General features: G+C 29.7%; 1 protein-coding gene across 2 annotated transcripts in view; it reads right to left on the reverse strand.

The window, feature by feature from the left end:
- Positions 1-18894, reverse strand: part of LOC111687166 (catenin alpha) — a 119472-nt gene that overhangs the window by 60356 nt on the left and 40222 nt on the right. For both annotated transcript variants that reach the window (XM_046948058.1, XM_046948057.1), the window contains 4 exons: positions 18386-18703; positions 18109-18312; positions 4805-5489; positions 4577-4728 (listed from right to left, as the gene is read on the reverse strand). In XM_046948058.1, coding sequence (XP_046804014.1) covers positions 4577-4728; positions 4805-5489; positions 18109-18312; positions 18386-18703 — 1359 coding nt within the window. The remainder of the gene's footprint in view (positions 1-4576; positions 4729-4804; positions 5490-18108; positions 18313-18385; positions 18704-18894) is intronic.

Consider the following 18894-nt stretch of genomic DNA (forward strand, 5'->3'; position numbering starts at 1 on the left):
CCTCCCCACTAAAGTGGTGTAGGGTGTAATGATATTAAAAGTTTTAAAAGAATTTTCCCACTAAATTCTAAGTTGTGGTCATGTACTTTTTCAGATTTTGCTTCTGTACATCCGAAATTCTTTGCATTTTCTAAAAAAAATTGTTAACAATATTAATTTTATTCTTAACTAATTATAAAACTAATATCTTAAAATTTTACTTTCACCGTTTAAAAATATGAGTTCTTTTGACAGTTCATATGAGTAACTTTTCACAAAATTTTTTTGCGGAAACACATTTACTCACAAGTTTCCAATAACTTACGAAAACAAGTAAGAGTTCTATATTCGGCTGTGCCGAATCTTATATACCCTTCACCATGATGTGTTTAAAGCCTTTTGTACCTTTTGAAAAACGAAAAAGTACCAATAAGTCCCCTTTTATGGGTCCTTACTTAATCCGGGCCATACATACATAATTACATGTTTCTAGGTTTAATATCGTAGAAATTGCAAAAAGTACCTTTTGAAAAACGAAAGAGTACCAAAAAGTCCCCTTGTATGGGTCCTCACTTAATCCGGGCCATACATACTTAATTACATGTTTCTAGGTTCAATATTGTAGAAATTGCAAAAAGTACCTTTTGAAGAACAAAAAAGTACCAAAAAGTCCCCTTTTATGGGTCCTCACTTAATCCGGGCCATACATACTTAATTACATGTTTCTAGGTTCAATATTGTAGAAATTGCAAAAAGTACCTTTTGAACAACGAAAAAATACCAAAAAGTCCCATTTTATGGGTCCTCACTTAATCCTGGCCATACATACTTAATTACATGTTTCTAGGTTCAATATTGTAGAAATTGCAAAAAGTACCTTTTGAAAAACGAAAAAGTACCAAAAAGTCCCCTTGTATGGGTCCTCACTTTATCCTGGCCATACATACTTAATTACATGTTTCTAGGTTCAATATTGTAGAAATTGCAAAAAGTACCTTTTGAAGAACGAAAAAGTACCAAAAAGTCCCCTTTTATGGGTCCTCACTTAATCCGGGCCATACATACTTAATTAAATGTTTCTAGGTTCAATAATGTAGAAATTGCAAAAAGTACCTTTTGAACAACGAAAAAGTCCCCTTTTATGGGTCCTCACTTAATCCGGGCCATACATACATAATTACATGTTTCTAGGTTCAATATTGTAGAAATTGCAAAAAGTACCTTTTGAAGAACAAAAAAGTACCAAAAAGTCCCCTTTTATGGGTCCTCACTTAATCCGGGCCATACATACTTAATTACATGTTTCTAGGTTCAATATTGTAGAAATTGCAAAAAGTACCTTTTGAACAACGAAAAAATACCAAAAAGTCCCATTTTATGGGTCCTCACTTAATCCTGGCCATACATACTTAATTACATGTTTCTAGGTTCAATATTGTAGAAATTGCAAAAAGTACCTTTTGAAAAACGAAAAGTACCAAAAAGTCCCCTTGTATGGGTCCTCACTTTATCCTGGCCATACATACTTAATTACATGTTTCTAGGTTCAATATTGTAGAAATTGCAAAAAGTACCTTTTGAAGAACGAAAAAGTACCAAAAAGTCCCCTTTTATGGGTCCTCACTTAATCCGGGCCATACATACTTAATTAAATGTTTCTAGGTTCAATAATGTAGAAATTGCAAAAAGTACCTTTTGAACAACGAAAAAGTCCCCTTTTATGGGTCCTCACTTAATCCGGGCCATACATACATAATTACATGTTTCTAGGTTTAATATCGTAGAAATTGCAAAAAGTACCTTTTGAAAAACGAAAAAGTACCAAAAAGTCCCCTTGTATGGGTCCTCACTTAATCCGGGCCATACATACTTAATTACATGTTTCTAGGTTCAATATTGTAGAAATTGCAAAAAGTACCTTTTGAAGAACGAAAAAGTACCAAAAAGTCCCCTTTTATGGGTCCTCACTTAATCCGGGCCATACATACTTAATTACATGTTTCTAGGTTCAATATTGTAGAAATTGCAAAAAGTACCTTTTGAAAAACGAAAAAGTACCAAAAACTCCCCTTGTTTGGGTCCTCACTTAATCCGGGCCATGCATACTTAATTTCATGTTTCTAGGTTCAATATTATAGAAATTTCAAAAAATACCTTTTGAAGAACGAAAAAGTACCAGAAAGTCCCCTATTATAGGTTCTCACTTAATCCAGGCTCTACATACTTAATTTCATATTTCTAGCCAATAACAAAACATTAGTGCTGCTCTCGCTCTGCTACTCTTGCTCTGCTGCTCTTGCTCTGCTTTGCTTTTATAAGCAAATTACAATAACAATATTTACCGTATTGTTATGTATTTTGTTTTTGTTTTTTGCAGTTTCTGTCTGAGCATGAATAAAAAATCTAAATTTTATATGAAATTTTCAGAGGTTGTCTCGGTTTTTTGCTCATATCTCCTTTATTTATGGACCGATTTTGCTGATTTTAAATAGCGTTCTTGCCGGTCGTATGTCTGATAGAATTATGGAATTATGAGATTCGGATCTCGCAGATATCTGGGGTCTTCTAAAAACTGATTTCAACAAACATACAGACAGACAGACGGACAGACAGACAGACAGACAGACAGACAGACAGACAGACAGACAGACGGACATGGCTTAATCATCTCCGCTACCTATAAGGATCCAGAATATATATACTTTATAGGGTCGGAAAATTATATTATAGAAATTACAAACGGAATGACAAACTTATATATACCCTTCTCACGAAGGTGAAGGGTATAAAAAACTAAAATGACGATAGTTCTCACAAAAAGAAATTACAGAAACACTTGCATGTGAGAAATGATATTTTGTTTCAATTCACATAGTTTTTTTTTCAATTTCATTGATTCATGCAAGAAATTTCTCGATGCGAGAGTTACAGAAACAAGACACTGGTATATATTTTTTGGCAATCCTCAATATTCCTTACACAGGGCGAGTTTCTCAGACTATGCTTAACTTACTGTTAAATTAAAATAGAAACAAATTGAGTCGGACTTTAACCGATGATTGTGTTTTTTAATTATAGATTTAAGATCAGTTCATTTTGTTAGTACAGCCAACTTCTCAGTCAAAAATATAAATAAACAATTAAAACAATAATAATATTATGTCTGTTCATAAACAAAAAATTGTTACAAATTATCACATTTTGTAATAATTAGTAACAATTTTTAATTATTGAACATACATATTGATAAAACAAATCAGATAATTGATATTTACTTAAAGTATTAAGTTTTTCTTCTTCCGAATTCATTATTTTATTGTTTTTGTTAATTTTATTTTCTCACTAAAGCCAATAATCACTAAGTTAAACTAAGATGATAAGTAACTTTACTGAATACTGAAAATTACAAAAATATATTAAACCAGGCTTAACCAAAGAATAAATATTATCTTTATTAGAAAAACCCGCACTAAAGCTGCCTACACACTATGAGACAAGTCGTTAGATTTTTATTTCATACTGCCAAAACAAAATAAAATGATTATCAAAAAAATTAAATTGAAAATATATTTTGTTTTTACACTATTATAATCAAAATTAAATGAAACTTCAATTTGAAAAAATTCAAAGAAAAAACCTAAATTTTAATTTTGTTTCTCTTTTTATTTGAAATTTATTTCTACTTTCATATTTTTCTTTGTTTAAATAAAAATAAAACGAAAAAATCCAATCGTTTTAAAATTTTTCAAAAAAATTGAAAAAAACATACGATTTTCAATTTTTCATCCTTATTTTCAGAAAGTTTTATCACATGTAAATACTATGATAGTTTAAATTTTATTTGAAAATTTTGACATGAATATTGTAGTGTGTAGCCATCTTAAATAAACATTTAAAACAAAAATAATGGTTTTGTTCCTTTACTTGTCAAGTTTGCAGGTTTTTACCAGAAATTGTAAAAGAGAACAAATTTGAGCAATTAAAATTATTTTCTCTTTGCCAGAACTTACAGGTTTTAGCCAGAACATTTTTTCCTGGCAAATAGAAAAAAATGTCAAATAAATTATTTGTTTAAAACAATACATTGAAAACAAAAAATGTTTGATATTTTTTATTTATTTTTATAAATAAGTATGTGTGATTGATAGTTTTTCAATTTTATTTTAATTTCAATAGAAATTTATATGAATAAACATCAATACAAATTTATTGAAAGAGAAATTTTGCTTTTTCTGTTCCCGTACTTTTTATAAGTACGAAGAGAAAATTCATTAACTCTCTTAAGCCAGAAAAGTTCTGGAACAAAGCTAATATTGATAAAAGAAATCAGAAAATTACTTTTTAATTAAAAAAATCATTATTTTATTGTTTTTGTTGATTGTGTTTTCTCCTGTATAACTTAGGATTAATTGGCCAATAGCATTCAGTTAAACTAAGATAATAATACTGATTACTGAATAACACAAAACATTATATTAAAACAGATTTAACTAAAGAATGAAGTAGTTTTAACTTTTTGTACATGTTGACTTTCTTATGGCGCTCAGTGAATAAATATTCCTTGTCTGTAAACTAGGAAAATATACAAACAACTTACCCTATTCATAAGCACTGCACGCCTTATTTCACGAACACCATCATAAACTAGGCGAGATGCATCAATAAAATCATTCTCATCAACATCTTTATTGGAATTAGATGAAAGTGCATTAACTGCAGCCTCAACACGTTGATCAAATTTCGACATAACTGAAAATATGAAGTAATTAGTGTCTGTTTAGTAAATGTATATTTAAGTAAATAGTAATAGTTGTTTTTTAAATACCTTGATCCCTTAGAACTTTTACAGCTTCAAGAACACGTTTTGTATAAATACATGGTTCATAATTATCCATTTCTGCTTCAACAACATTACAAACACGAGCTGATCTCCCCTGGATAGCTCCAGCAGTTGTTCTCAAATCTTCGGCATCACCGACTTGCAATGCCATGACACATTTGTTGACATCTTCCAATATATGATTTTCAGATACGGCTAGGAAGTCATCAATAGTAGTGATATCATCCACAGCTTCTGTTAAAATACGAACTTGAACTTCCCAAGCTTGACGATATGCTGTCATATTTTCTTGTGCTACTTTCGAGTTGGGTCGCACAGTTAAAATTGATGCTGCATTTATGACTTGAGGACATAAACTTTCTATTTGGGCAGCAGCATATCGTACCATTTTTACGCCATCCTCATTGTTAGACATACTGCAGACCAGGTTAGCAACTTCTACTAATTTCTCAGCATGTTTAGTAAAAATATCAGCTTTTTCACGAACTCTTTTCTCGTTACCCGTTTTAGCGGCCTCAATAAGTTCAATAAGCGGAGTAGTTGTTTCTAGGAATGAATCCGAAACATGATCAACTACAGCCTTACGCAATTGACGCCTTAAATCTCGAGTTTTCCTACACATTTGATCAATAGCCCTATCTAATCCAGGACTATTATCCTTTTGTCCCATCTTAAATATAAACAGAACAAATCAAAACAAAAGCTCATAACTAATATACATATGTATGTATGTATGTATGTATGTATGTATGTATGTATGTATGTATGTATGTATGAATGTATGTATGTATGTACGTATGTATGTACGTACGTATGTATGTATGTATGTATGTATGTATGTATGTATATATGAATGTATGTATGTATGTATGTATGTATGTATGTATGTACGTATGTATGTATGTATGTATGTATGTATGTACGAATGTATGTATGTACGTACGAATGTATCCACTTATCGCTCAATTGCTTCAATAGAAATATATTCAAAGCATATACATACATATTATTAGGAATTTAAAGTTTTGCAATTCTAACTGCCTGTTTTTTCTTACGCACCAACATTTTTTAAATAACTGCTTATAACCAAGAGATGTAGAAAAATCACTACAAATAGCATATTAGTAGAAAGAACCAATGAAATTTAGAAAAGTGTGTCATAGAAATAATTATTTTGGACATCAAAATAAGGTTTTTACAGTTTCTAAAAACATGATTAGAAGATAGATCCTTTTTTTAATTAATTTTTTATATTTAAATTATTTTTTTAGCGTGATATTGGTAAAAATGATATATGATATCAAAATAAAATAATTGCTAATATTTGGGTTAGTAATATAAAAACGTGTTAATCGGGGTTTTTTCTGTATTTTATAAATATAAACCGATTTTTTAATGCCAACTATTTGACCTATTCGAAAACCGTTCTTTAGATAATGTAGAAGAATTTATCATTATTATACACATCATGTTACAAATATGTATGAATGCTTACATATACAAGTGTACAATAAAGATATATGTAACTAATTTTGCGAAGTTATACCAATGTTGTATAATTAACGAATTCCTTTCCTAATGGATCTATACAGTGCCAAAAATTTTTGACTTTAGTTTTGATGGTTTGGGCCGAGCGATAATCAATCAGTCCTTATATAAATAATTACAAAAAATATTTACCCATACAAGCTATTGCATATTACAGCTTACAGACAAATATAAACTGTTTTCACATACAATATATTACGCAGCAACTCGCTAACATATTTATAATACCCACATATATTTCATATGACTTGCCTATAATATTAAAAAATTTTCCTACACAAATTATTCGAAGTCAACAATATTGAAGCTATGCAAGCAATAATATACGAACATGAGATGTACGCAAGCAGAGCATATATGTGCCGACGAAAACACGAAACAAAACGATAGTCGCGACTATCAGGTTACAATATTTTTACTATCAAACTTAAATATTATTTACTATAGGAAATGACTTATGGTCTAAAATTTAACAGTTCATGTTGAACTTGAAAAATTATAAAATGTGAAAAATGTATGCAAGATATAACCAAATTTTATTTAGAAAATAATTGAAAACGTTTATATCTATGTATGTTTAATGTATATTATGGGAAAAATTTATGCATGAAATAACCAAATTTTAATTACAAAATTTTTTAATTGAATTATTGAATGTATGTAGGATTTATTAAATTTATGTGTAATTTTTATGTGGAGTGTTAAAATGTATGTATTTGTATTCATTGTAAAAAGTTATATAATTAGAAAAAAATTATATAAATACTTAGAGGATCATATGAATGTAAAAATATATTCAAAAATGGTTTACGCTAGGTCATTTGTTGCTTTACCTTTGAATTGGTTGTGGGAAGAAGATGTAATTGTAATGATTGCATTTTATACACAAAAAATACAATAATAAGAAAAACGAAATAATAAACAGTTATGAATATACATATGTGAATATGTACAGTGTCTCTCATAAGTATTCGAATTTATGTATACTATGAAAAGAAACCAAATTTATTAAATTGTTTGCGTGCAAAATAAATAAATAAATTTGTTATATTATCTAGACAGTCCTTAGGTTTCATATCACACTTTTTAAAATTTCAAAAATTTACATTTACTTAAATTATTTAAGCATTTTTTAAAGGAAGTACATAAAATTACCTCACAAAAGTATTCGAATTTTTCCTGTATTTCACGTTTTATCATATTATATAAAATATAAACGTTTTTTTATGGGGTTACTATCAACCGAAGGGATATATTTTTGGCCCATTTGGACTTCAATTTTGGGGGATAGTGCCATCTTTTTATGTAATATCATTAAAATGTCGATTTTTGGCGATGTTTGTAATTTTTTCTCCTTTTTTTCCAGAGATAAAACCAAAATTCGATATTGGGACTTAATAGACTCCTTGGGGTATCTAAAAATAATATTTTTTGTTACAAGAATCTGTATTTCAAAGTTCCAATATATATTTATTTGATCATTCTTCTGTAGCTAATTTAACTTTTTAGAACTTAAGTCCATTTTTATAATGCTAGGGTAAAACATTTTGGGGAAAGTTGTCTGGTATGTATTCTTATAGATATCAGCTTTTATGCATTTTAAGTTTTTAGTATATTGTAGAAGTATACAACTCCAAAACATGCCTCGAAGAAACGCCATTCAATATAGTAGAATCCATCTTTTTATAACCAATGGATTACAGGCTGAATGTTTCCATATCATTATGGTCTAACTCTAAAATATTGATATCTGGTTAAATTTTATTAACGATGATAAAAATAAACCCAAAATCTTTGACTTACAGTGTCATTTTAATGGGCAACATAAGCGTGAAAGTTATAAGTAGTAAAAACTTAAATCTACAGTAGAGGATGACGTTTTGTTAAGGCATGTTTTGGAGTTGTATTCCGCTACAATGTCGGGGAAATTGAAAATATATATGTGCTAATATATACATGAATATACACTAGCCAACTTTGCGATCTTAGTGGAACGAAAAGGAGCTTAAGATCCAGATAATTCAATTAGAAACAAAAGAACGATCCCAAAAATACATCATAGAACGTTTTTGTGAGGTAATTTTATTGACTTCTTTTAAAAGCTTAATTCATTTAAGTAAATGTAAATTTTTCAAGTTATAAAAATTGTGATATGAAACCTAAGGACTGTCCAGATAATATAACAAATGTATTTATTTATTTTGCACACAAAAAATATTATTAAATTTGGTTTCTTTCCATAGAATACCTAAATTCGAATACTTATGAGAGACACTGTACGTGTGAATCAATAACAAAAAACACACTCGTCATAAAAATGACATATAACAGTACTTCTCTTTCCTACTTTAAGGTTTTACGCACATTCCTACACGGTGGTTTACGCAAGGTCATTTTTTTTTTGCTATGCCTGAATTGGTCAAAAATTCAATATGTAAATTTATTAATAGCTATGTATATTTTTCTTCGCGCCTGTTCATTCATTATTGTTCAAGATCATTGGGAGTATGTAATAATAAAATATGTATACATACATACATACATACATACATACATACATACATACATACATACATATATACACCAGATATAAATATACATATGTTTTTCCCCCCGGGGCATGTTTCCATGATGAAATCTCTATCATGGTGTATTGCAATCCCGGGTAAAGTGGTGCAACCAATACCTCTAGTCTGCCGGGACTATAAACTGGTGATGTCAAATGTATCCTTGGCTTCGCCTCGGAATGATTTAGCATGAGGTCTAACCAGAGCACCATATAATCTGGCACTACGGGTGGCCAATTGCCCGCAGGAGTTTGTCCTGGCTGGACAGTTAGTTGAGGTTCCTTCGGGATCCACGTAGTGGCTGTGGTTTAATACCCAAAATCACGGGGAGAGAATGTTGGTTTGAGGACTTATATATCATATACCTAATGGGTTGGATAAATCTCTCTTCGAACAGGTCTGTGTAAAAAAGCAGCATATGCTGGATTCCTAAACCCGATCGGTATCTCTTACCATTCGTGTAGTGGGACGCCAGTATATGTATGTATGTATTTATGTATGTATGTATGTATGTATGTATGTATGTATGTATGTATGTATGTATGTATGTATGTATGTACGTATGTGTGCATACATAAGCATACACTTGTTAATGTAACTTATTTACACCTTTTTATGTTCTCCTGATACAATCAATACGAATTTGCAAAATTTACGTTTAATATCTAAATGAAATTGTTTGTAGTTTTTGCAACCTCATCCTCTAATATGTAAATAACTTTTTTCTAATTATATTACCTATTACAATCAATACAAATACATACATTTTAATACTCCACATACAAATTAAACATTAATTTAATATACATACATTCAATAATTCAATTCAAAAATTTTCTAATTAAAATTTTGTAATTTCATGCATACATATTTTCCATAATATACATAAAACATACATAGATACAAACGTTTTCAATTATTTTCTAAATAAAATTTGGTTATATCTTGTATACATTTTTCACATTTTATAATTTTTCAAGTCCAACATGAAATGTTAAATTTTAGACCATAAGTCATTTATTATAGTAAATAATATTTAAGTTTGATAGTATAAATATTGTAACCTGATAGTCGCGACTATCGTTTTGTTTCGTGTTTTCGTCGGCACATATATGCTCTGCTTGCGTACATTTCATGTTCGTATATTACTGCTTGCATGCCTTCAATATTGTTGACTTCGAATAATTTGTGTAGGAAAATATTTTAATATTATAGGCAAGCCATATGAAATATATGTGGGTATTATAAATATGTTAGCGAGTTGCTGCGTAATATATTGTATGTGATAACATTTTATATTTGTCTGTAAGCTGTAATATGCAATAGCTTGTATGGGTAAATATTTTTAGCAAAAATACTAGAAATATTTTGAACAGAACCATTTTTTAAATATGCATATTTTTAAATATGAGGTAAATGCATATTTATTGCAAAGTCAAAAATAAAAATATAAAAGCAAATATTTAAACTCTGGTATATTATTAGTAAATATTAGTATGTGAACTTTTTTAACAACCGCGAATAAAAAATTCCCTTGATTTTTTAGTAATAAACATATGCTCAATATACTCTAATATAAATTTTAACCTTTAAATACCATTTCATAAAGTTTTTTTATAAATATTTTTCTTACTTTCTGTATATAAAATACTTTACTATTAGCTTACAAAATTCAAATATAACTACTATGTAGAAAGGAAATAAAGTTTCTAACCTTTACTGCCTTATGGAAAAGGCAGTTAATATGCAAGCCAATTGTAAAATAGTATTAATTTATTAAACGAAATGAACTAAATTGAATTTTAAATTATATTTTTTATGCTCTATTCGACTATGCTATGCCAATATCCCTAGTGTACAATATTACAATTAACCATAATTTTAACCTTGTTGAAGCAAATAAGTGACATGCATGTACATTAGAGGTTTCAAAAAATATCAACATTATTTGGATGTATCTTATTTTTCACTAGCGTCTAAAACTAACGTGCCGAAAATATATAGGATAGGGTTAAATATAGACACTTCCTTAAAAAAGTTGGTAGATAGAATTTAGTCCATACAAAACTTGTTTATGTCGAATTTTATCGCTGTATTCTTATTTCTGTAATGATAGTAATTTTCTGAAGGGGCCTCACAGATGTAAGTAAAAAGATTTCGACTCAAATTTGTTTATGCCAATAATAAGTGTTAAAATAAATTTCTGAAGGAGACAGAGAGATTTTAACTCAAACAAAACTGGAAATATATATTTTTCATTGGTCAAAATGTGAAGAAAATATAGTGGCGCAATTTGTGAAGAACTTTAAAAGGTCATATTATTAACCCTGTTTAAGTACAAATCGATTATTTGCGGTATTTTTCCTCTAAGTGTAAATCCTAATGATTTACTACTTTAGTTTACATCTTTGATGGAAAACTATTAATTCAACGAGTAAGCCGCTAACTGTATTTAAACTTTGTTAGCTTTCATACTTAGATATAAGTAGTTGTTTATACTCTCGACATTAAGAAGCCTTAAATAGCACTTCTTGTTGTGCATACATGCTTAAGGTAATATATAAATAAAGGAAGACAAATCTTCTCCTTTTATAAAACTAATAATTATCTTTTGTGTTTTATTCTTTTTGGGCATTTACACTGAACCATATCGGATTGTCTCCGAATCAGTGGTCGCTTCGAACCGGATTAATTAAATTGTTGCTTCGAATCGAGGATAATCTCCACATCTTGATCTTAATCAAGCGGATAAAACACGAAGAAGTTCATCCTCCAGCATATGAAAGGAAGACCCTTGCCAAGGAATTTTAAGTGCCATTTTGTTTAAAGAGTTTTAAGATTGTTTTTTTTAAGGTTAGTAAATTGATATAAAAGTGATATAAAAGGAAAAGTACATAAACATACATAAATACATACATATGGATGTATATACGCACAATTGGGACGAACGAAGAATTTCGTATAGCACGACGAACTAGTCGACAACAATTCGTTGCGTAAATTCGTCAATTGTAACACATTCAAATTATTCGTACTGCGAATTCGTTTCAAAATTTGTTTGTTCGATTTTGGAAAAAGTAAAAAAAAAGAACAAAAATTTATTTTTTTGTGAAGCTCCACGATTTTGAGATAATTTTAACAGCTTTAAAATTTATTCGAATATTATTTCGAAATTAGAAAATGTAAGAAATTGGCCCTGAAAAAAGTAAAATCGGCCTCGAAAAGAACTAAAATTATATTTTTGTGAATATCCCCAATTTTGAGATTATTTTAACAGCTTCAAAATTTTTTCGAACATTACTTCGAATTTTCGAACTTAATTTTAAATATTCCAACATACCATTGTAGTGTCATCGAGTGTACTCCAAACTGACAAATTTCAGACAATTTGGGCCACCAGAACTGGTTTTAAAAGCTTTAAAATTCTTTCGAACTTAAGTTCGAATTTTCGAAAATTTTATTTTCAGTTTTAATGACCCAGAGATTATTTTAAGAGCATAAAAAATTTTTCGAACATAATATTGTATTGTCATTAGCTGTACTCACAACCGTCAAATTTCAGAAAATTCGGGCTACCGGAATTGGTCTTAAAACAATTTTCTCCAATTAATTCGTCGTTCGTCTGAGTAAGAAATAAACCTATCGCACAGTTCGTTACGTAAGACGAATTTCGTCATACGCATTGATTGTGCGTATTTTCATATGTGTTCTATATCTGACGACGATTCGTTCCGAAAAATTCGTCGTTCATCCCAATTAAGCGTAAAGCATATGTTATAAAGAAAAAAAACAAAAGAAAACAACAAGTGTCTATTGTCGAAAAAGGGAATTAATTTTACTTCCAATAATTTATTGTGAATAAATTTTAATTATATTTTATACAGTACCTGTTGACAGATAGTGATCGGTGCTTTTATAATCAAGGTTACGTTTGTTTACATTGGACAACAGCCATAATTGATAATTAAAATTTGCATTTTTCGGCAAATACTTAAATAAATAAATTATTTTCAATAATTAAATTTCATGAAAATTATTTTGGTGTAAATTTTCTTGTGAAACACATAGTGATCAAAATAATTAGTGACTTCATTTAATGCAATGTTTGTTCACATAAATTTAATATTAGTAATTGTGTTGTGAAAGATAAAATTTTTCTTCTTCCTCCTTTTACAAATTTTTGTTAGTTACCCTACGGTCGGTCGATTTGACTTAAAATAGTTAGTTTAGAAATTTATAATACAAATTCGATTTTTTGTGAATTTGAACGCTGCTTCCATTTTTATACTGTTTTACTGAATTAATCCAATCTTAAAATTGTGAAAAATGCCTTTGACAGCCCTCGACCGTTTCACTCGTGCTTCAGACGCCGTTATAAAATTTGAGGCAAACTTTAATAATATACGCGAGGAAGAACATCACTGAAAGTAAATTCCAGAGTACCCTTAATGTTTATGCGCGATGTTAAATGTCGATAAAAATTAAGATTGATTAATTGGAAGCAAAGACTAAGCATAAAGTTTCCCATCATCCAAACACTAATTCAAATTTTGATAATGATAGTCATAATTTACCTCTTCCGCCATGTGAACGGCGATTATCTCTCATGGCCTACATTTAGGGATCTTTTTACTGCCTTATATATTAATAACAGTCGACTTAGTAATATCGACCGATTATGTTATTTAGTAAAAAGAACAGATAACGAAGCGAGAGAAATTGTGTCTAAATGTCCGTTGACTAATACTGGGTTTGATATAGCGTGGAAAAGTTTGAAAAATACGTACGAAAATCTTCGAATTCAATAACAGAAGAGACTAGTTCCTTTTTGAAAAGGTTACAGCGCGGAATCAATGGATTTTTAACTGCTATGTCAATACATGAGATTCCCACTCAAAATTGGGATCCAATTATCGTTTTTATTTGTATACAAAGAATGCCGTCTCAGACAGTGACACTATGGGAACAAAGTGTTAAGGACAAAACTGCCTTATCTTTATGGAAAGATTTGGACATGTTTTTGACCGAAAGAATCCAAACGTTATATTGCAATACTGATAAGGAAGGCATTGAACGCAAGGAAAAGACACATGTTTTGAATACAAGTCCTACGAATGCTTGTGTTTTATGTAAAAAACCGGGTCATTTACTTCGTTTTTGTCGTCAGTTTGATAGAATGTCTATTCCTGAGATTTAGAATTGTCCAGGTAACTCACATGAAATTAATGGTTGTTTAAGTTAACATGGTTGTTCTATTTGTAATAAGCAGCACCATACTTCTTGGGTTTTTTTAATTGAACCTGCTTCAGAATGTACTATTCTGAAAAGTTGAGGAAAAGATTCAAAATTCCAACCATTTCCGAAGCAGCGAAGTTTTCGGGCGTAAATGAGGAATTTTCGGCCATAGGTTCTAGTACTGATTTATCATTTTTATTAAATACTGCTTATATTTTGCCAAGCATTTCGGGAAATTTGCTACTAATTAAAATGTTTGTAAACCTTTATTTTTCATATTGTCTACGAAAGAAGAATTTTTAAGTAATTTTACTATTTATCGCTTTGTATGGCAGACTTGTTGTTTCGAATTCCTAAATGATCACTATATATCAATTTACTTTACGAACCTTTTCCTAAATTATTTTTTATTCAACAAGAGTCATTAGTGATTCAACCGGAGTTTCATCATGGCTCAACCAGAGTCTCATTATGGCTCAACCAAAGTCTCATCATGGCTCAAACGGGTCCATAATGGCTCATTTTTAATTTGGAAGCAGTCCACGAGAGTCCTTAATGACTCGTCATTTACTTAGTTACAACTCCTTAAGTGTTGCAAGGGGGCCGGCAATGTTTAAGTACAAATCGATTATTTGCGGTAGTTTTCCTTTAAGTGTAAATCCTAATGATTTACTACTTTAGTTTACATCTTTGATGAAAACTATTATTAATTCAACGAGTAAACCACTAACTGTATTTAAACTTTGTTAGCTTCCATACTTAGAAATAAGTAGTGGTTTATACTCTAGTCTTAAAGAGCACTTGTTGTTGTGCATACATGCTTGAGGTAATATACAAATAAAGGAAGACAAATTTCCCCTTTTATAAAACTAATAATTATCATTTGTGTTTTATTCTTTTTGTGCATTTATGCTGAAACATATCGGATTGTCGCCGAAACAAACGCAAAACTTGACTTTTCAATAGCTTTCCGACGGGTTAGTTAGTTTTAGACTTTAATGAACAAAATTTGACACTTCTATGTGCATTAGAGTGCTCCAAGCTTGTATTATGGAAAACAAATTTTATCCTACAGGCCGTCCCCCCTCTAGAATTGTTCTATGGGTTATAAAAATAAGTCGTGCAAAAAATTAGGTCAATAGGATTACGTTAACTGGTGCCGCAACGGCTCTGAAGTTTGAAGATGCCCTTGTAAATATAAGGGGAAAATATGCATTTTTTCAGTTTTCACAAAAGTCTTGTCATTAAACAATTTGTTTTGTATTTTATTGTCAAAGAATCGTAATGTACACAGAGTTAGCGTTACAAAAAGATAAAAAACACAAAAATTGGTTGAAAAATGTAAAAGTTATTAAAAATTCCCCAGGCCATTATCGTGTCTCAGAGCACTTGAATTCGAAATGTGATAAAACACGTAAGAGTGCTATATTCGTCTGTGCCGAATCTTATATACCCTTCACCATAGTGTATTTTAAACATATTTTATAAATTTTAAATTTTCTCCCGACTACATTATTATTACATCAAAAGCTAAACAAAAAGAACAACAACAACGCTAAACGAAATAAAACACAAAATACACAAGGCATCTGTCTATAGCTAAGCGCATTTGTAAATGCGCTTAGCTATCGTATTCATTGCTGGTAAACATTGACGAGACGTAGATTTTGTTGTTGTTTATCGTAAAAAAAAATGTTTTAAAAAGCACTTGGAAAAAATTTGTGTTATTTTAAATTTCAAACTTACATTATTCGCATAAAAATTATTGTACAATAACTCACAATCTACTCTCATATAATTGAAAACATATTAAGTACTTTTTTCTATTCATTAAAAAATATATTTGCAAAACAAAAGGGAAAATTATTTTATTTTAACAAAAAATGCAAATCATATTTTTTTGCTGTGTATTTTAGTAGAAAATACACAGCTGAATAAAACCAAATACATCTACACACACACGTGTACATCTTTTTCTATATACAGTGTTGTTGTTGCTTTTATAACAATTTTTTGATGAAATTTTAAGAGGTTGTCTCGGATTTTTGCTCATATCTCCGTTATTTACCGACCGATTTTGCTGATTTTAAATAGCGATCTTCTCGAAAGCATGTCTAATAGAATTATTGAAGATTCGGATCTCGCCGATATCTGGGGTCCTCTTAAAACTGATTTCAACAGACAGGCGGACAGACAGATGGGCATGGCTTAATCGACTCCGCTATCTATAAGGATCCAGAATATATATACTTTATAGGGTCGGAAAATTATATTACAGAAATTACAAACATTACAAATTCAAATAAAACAATTGTATTACTTAAAACATATCTGTAGTTACTTGAATATGAGTTTTTGTCCTTATAGAATAACGTAAACCTGTTCTCAGCTATGGTCGAAAAATTTTGATATTTTTAAGGGTCGTTTCAAAATTCAAATTTTAGTTTTTTCGATACTTTGTTAAACAAATTTCAATATTTTTGGTAGAACTCATAGGGATTTATGGACAACAGATTAGGAAATAAAACAGTAAAAAAAATAGGTCAATACCTCTCATAGTTTGCCTGTACCTGCAATTTGAATTCAGCGGATTTCGAGAAAAACCTATTTTTATGTAATATTTTGCAAAATTAGCCTTTTTATTATATTGTTGTGTATTTTAAATGGAACCTTTTGTAAATTTATTAGTCCACATATTTCTAAATAAAAATCAAGAGTTTCATGCAATTAACCATAAACCCATAAACTTTAAAGGTCAAAGGTCAAATTTTGTAATATTTGCAATTTTTGATGGAAACCAATCGAAGTTGTTTCTATTTTTAAGTAGAATATCATAAAACTTAAGAAATTTATTTATTAACAACCGATATTTACAATAAGAGTTTACAATTACAAAAAGTATTACTGAAAAAATACTTCGGTTCAAATTGCCACCTTATTCAAAAAGGTTTAATGCCTAATTTTTTTAAGCTGAATTAATGGGATTGCAAACGGGTTTTATAGAAATAAGTTAAAATTGGCATGTTTTTAAAACATCGAGGTCATTTTGACCCCAAGGTCGTTAAGGGTTAATTTATTTTTTTCACTATTGTAAATATTTGTTGTTAATAAATTTCTTAAGTTTTATGATAATCTATCTAAAAATAGAAACAATTTCGACTAGTTTCCATCAAAAATTGCTAATATTACAAAATTTGACCTTTGACCTTTAAAGTTTATGGGTTGATGGCGTCCAATTTGCATGAAACTCTTGATTTTTATTTAGAAATATGTGGACTAATAAATTTACAAAAGGTTACATTCAAAATACACAACAATATAATAAAAAGGCTAATTTTGCAAAATATTACATAAAAATGGGTTTTTCTCGAAATCCGCTCAATTCAAATTGAAGGTACATGCAAACTATAAGAGGTATTGACCTAATTTTTTTACTGTTTTATTCCCTAATCTGTTGTCAATAAATATCTATGAGATCTCCCAAAAATATTGAATACAATATATAATACAATTGTGTTATTAGAATATTTTCAAAAATGTTTATTTTTTTTATCACATTTCGAATTCAAGTGCTCTGAGACACGATAATGGCCTGGGGAATTTTTAATAACTTTTACATTTTTCAACCAATTTTTGTGTTTTTATCTTTTTGTAACGCTAATTCTGTGTACATTACGATTCTTTGACAATAAAATACAAAACAAATTATTTAATGACAAAACTTTTATGAAAACTGAAAAAATGCATATTTTCCCCTTGTAAATGCATCTTCAAACTTCAGAGACGTTGCGGCACCAGTAACGTAGTCTTATTGACCTAATTTTTTGGACGACTTATTTTTATAACCCGTAGAACCATTTTAGGGGCGGGGACGGACAAAATTCAAAACTTAGTTTTTTTGGAGCACGCTAATGTACATACATATAAATCTAAACTTACATTGGACATATATTCCGATAAAAGATCCTGTAACGCCTGTCGTACAGCATTACATTCTGCAACAATACGCTCTCTTCGCTCATCTCTTGTACAATCTGCATCGGCCATCAAGGCTGCTGCACTAATTATACTCTCCAAACGTTCTTCCAATAATTGACGAGAGCGTTTTTCACTGTACGTCATGGGATCCATTATAACTCCCTCCTAAAAAATAAATGATTTTTATTTTTCATTAAATAATTTAAATACATAAAAATATTTCCTGTGCAATACGTACGTCAAAGTCATCCAATGCTGCAGCCAATTCCCCAGCTCCACTGTATATGTCTGTTGGTTGGCAAGATTTTCCTTGTGCTACGTCACTTATAGTATTAACTGCATCGCATACTTGTTTCAAAATAAAATCACGATTGACTTTAGCCAAATCTAATTCTGGATGTCGAACATAAACTTTTGAAGCTGTGAGCAACATAGTGGAATGTTTTTTTAGCATGGCTCGTGCAGCAGCCAAATCATCACGAAGTTGTGGATCTTTAAGTTCTTGTTGACGTTTAGCTGCCTGCTTAATGAGTTCGTTTGCATTTCGGCCAAATTGCTAGAAACAAATACGAAAAATTGATATAAAGCATTAGTTAAATTGTAGAATTATCCTAAACAAAGTTGAAAATACAAAAAAAAATATAGAAATTATTTTTAAGGATACTTTTTAATTATATTTGTTTTAGTTATATACTATCACACAGTGGGGCAAAATGGAAATTTTTTTAAATAAATCTGGCATTTCTA

This window comes from Lucilia cuprina, chromosome 4 (assembly GCF_022045245.1).
Source record: "Lucilia cuprina isolate Lc7/37 chromosome 4, ASM2204524v1, whole genome shotgun sequence".
Classification (NCBI taxonomy): Eukaryota; Metazoa; Arthropoda; class Insecta; order Diptera; family Calliphoridae; genus Lucilia; species Lucilia cuprina.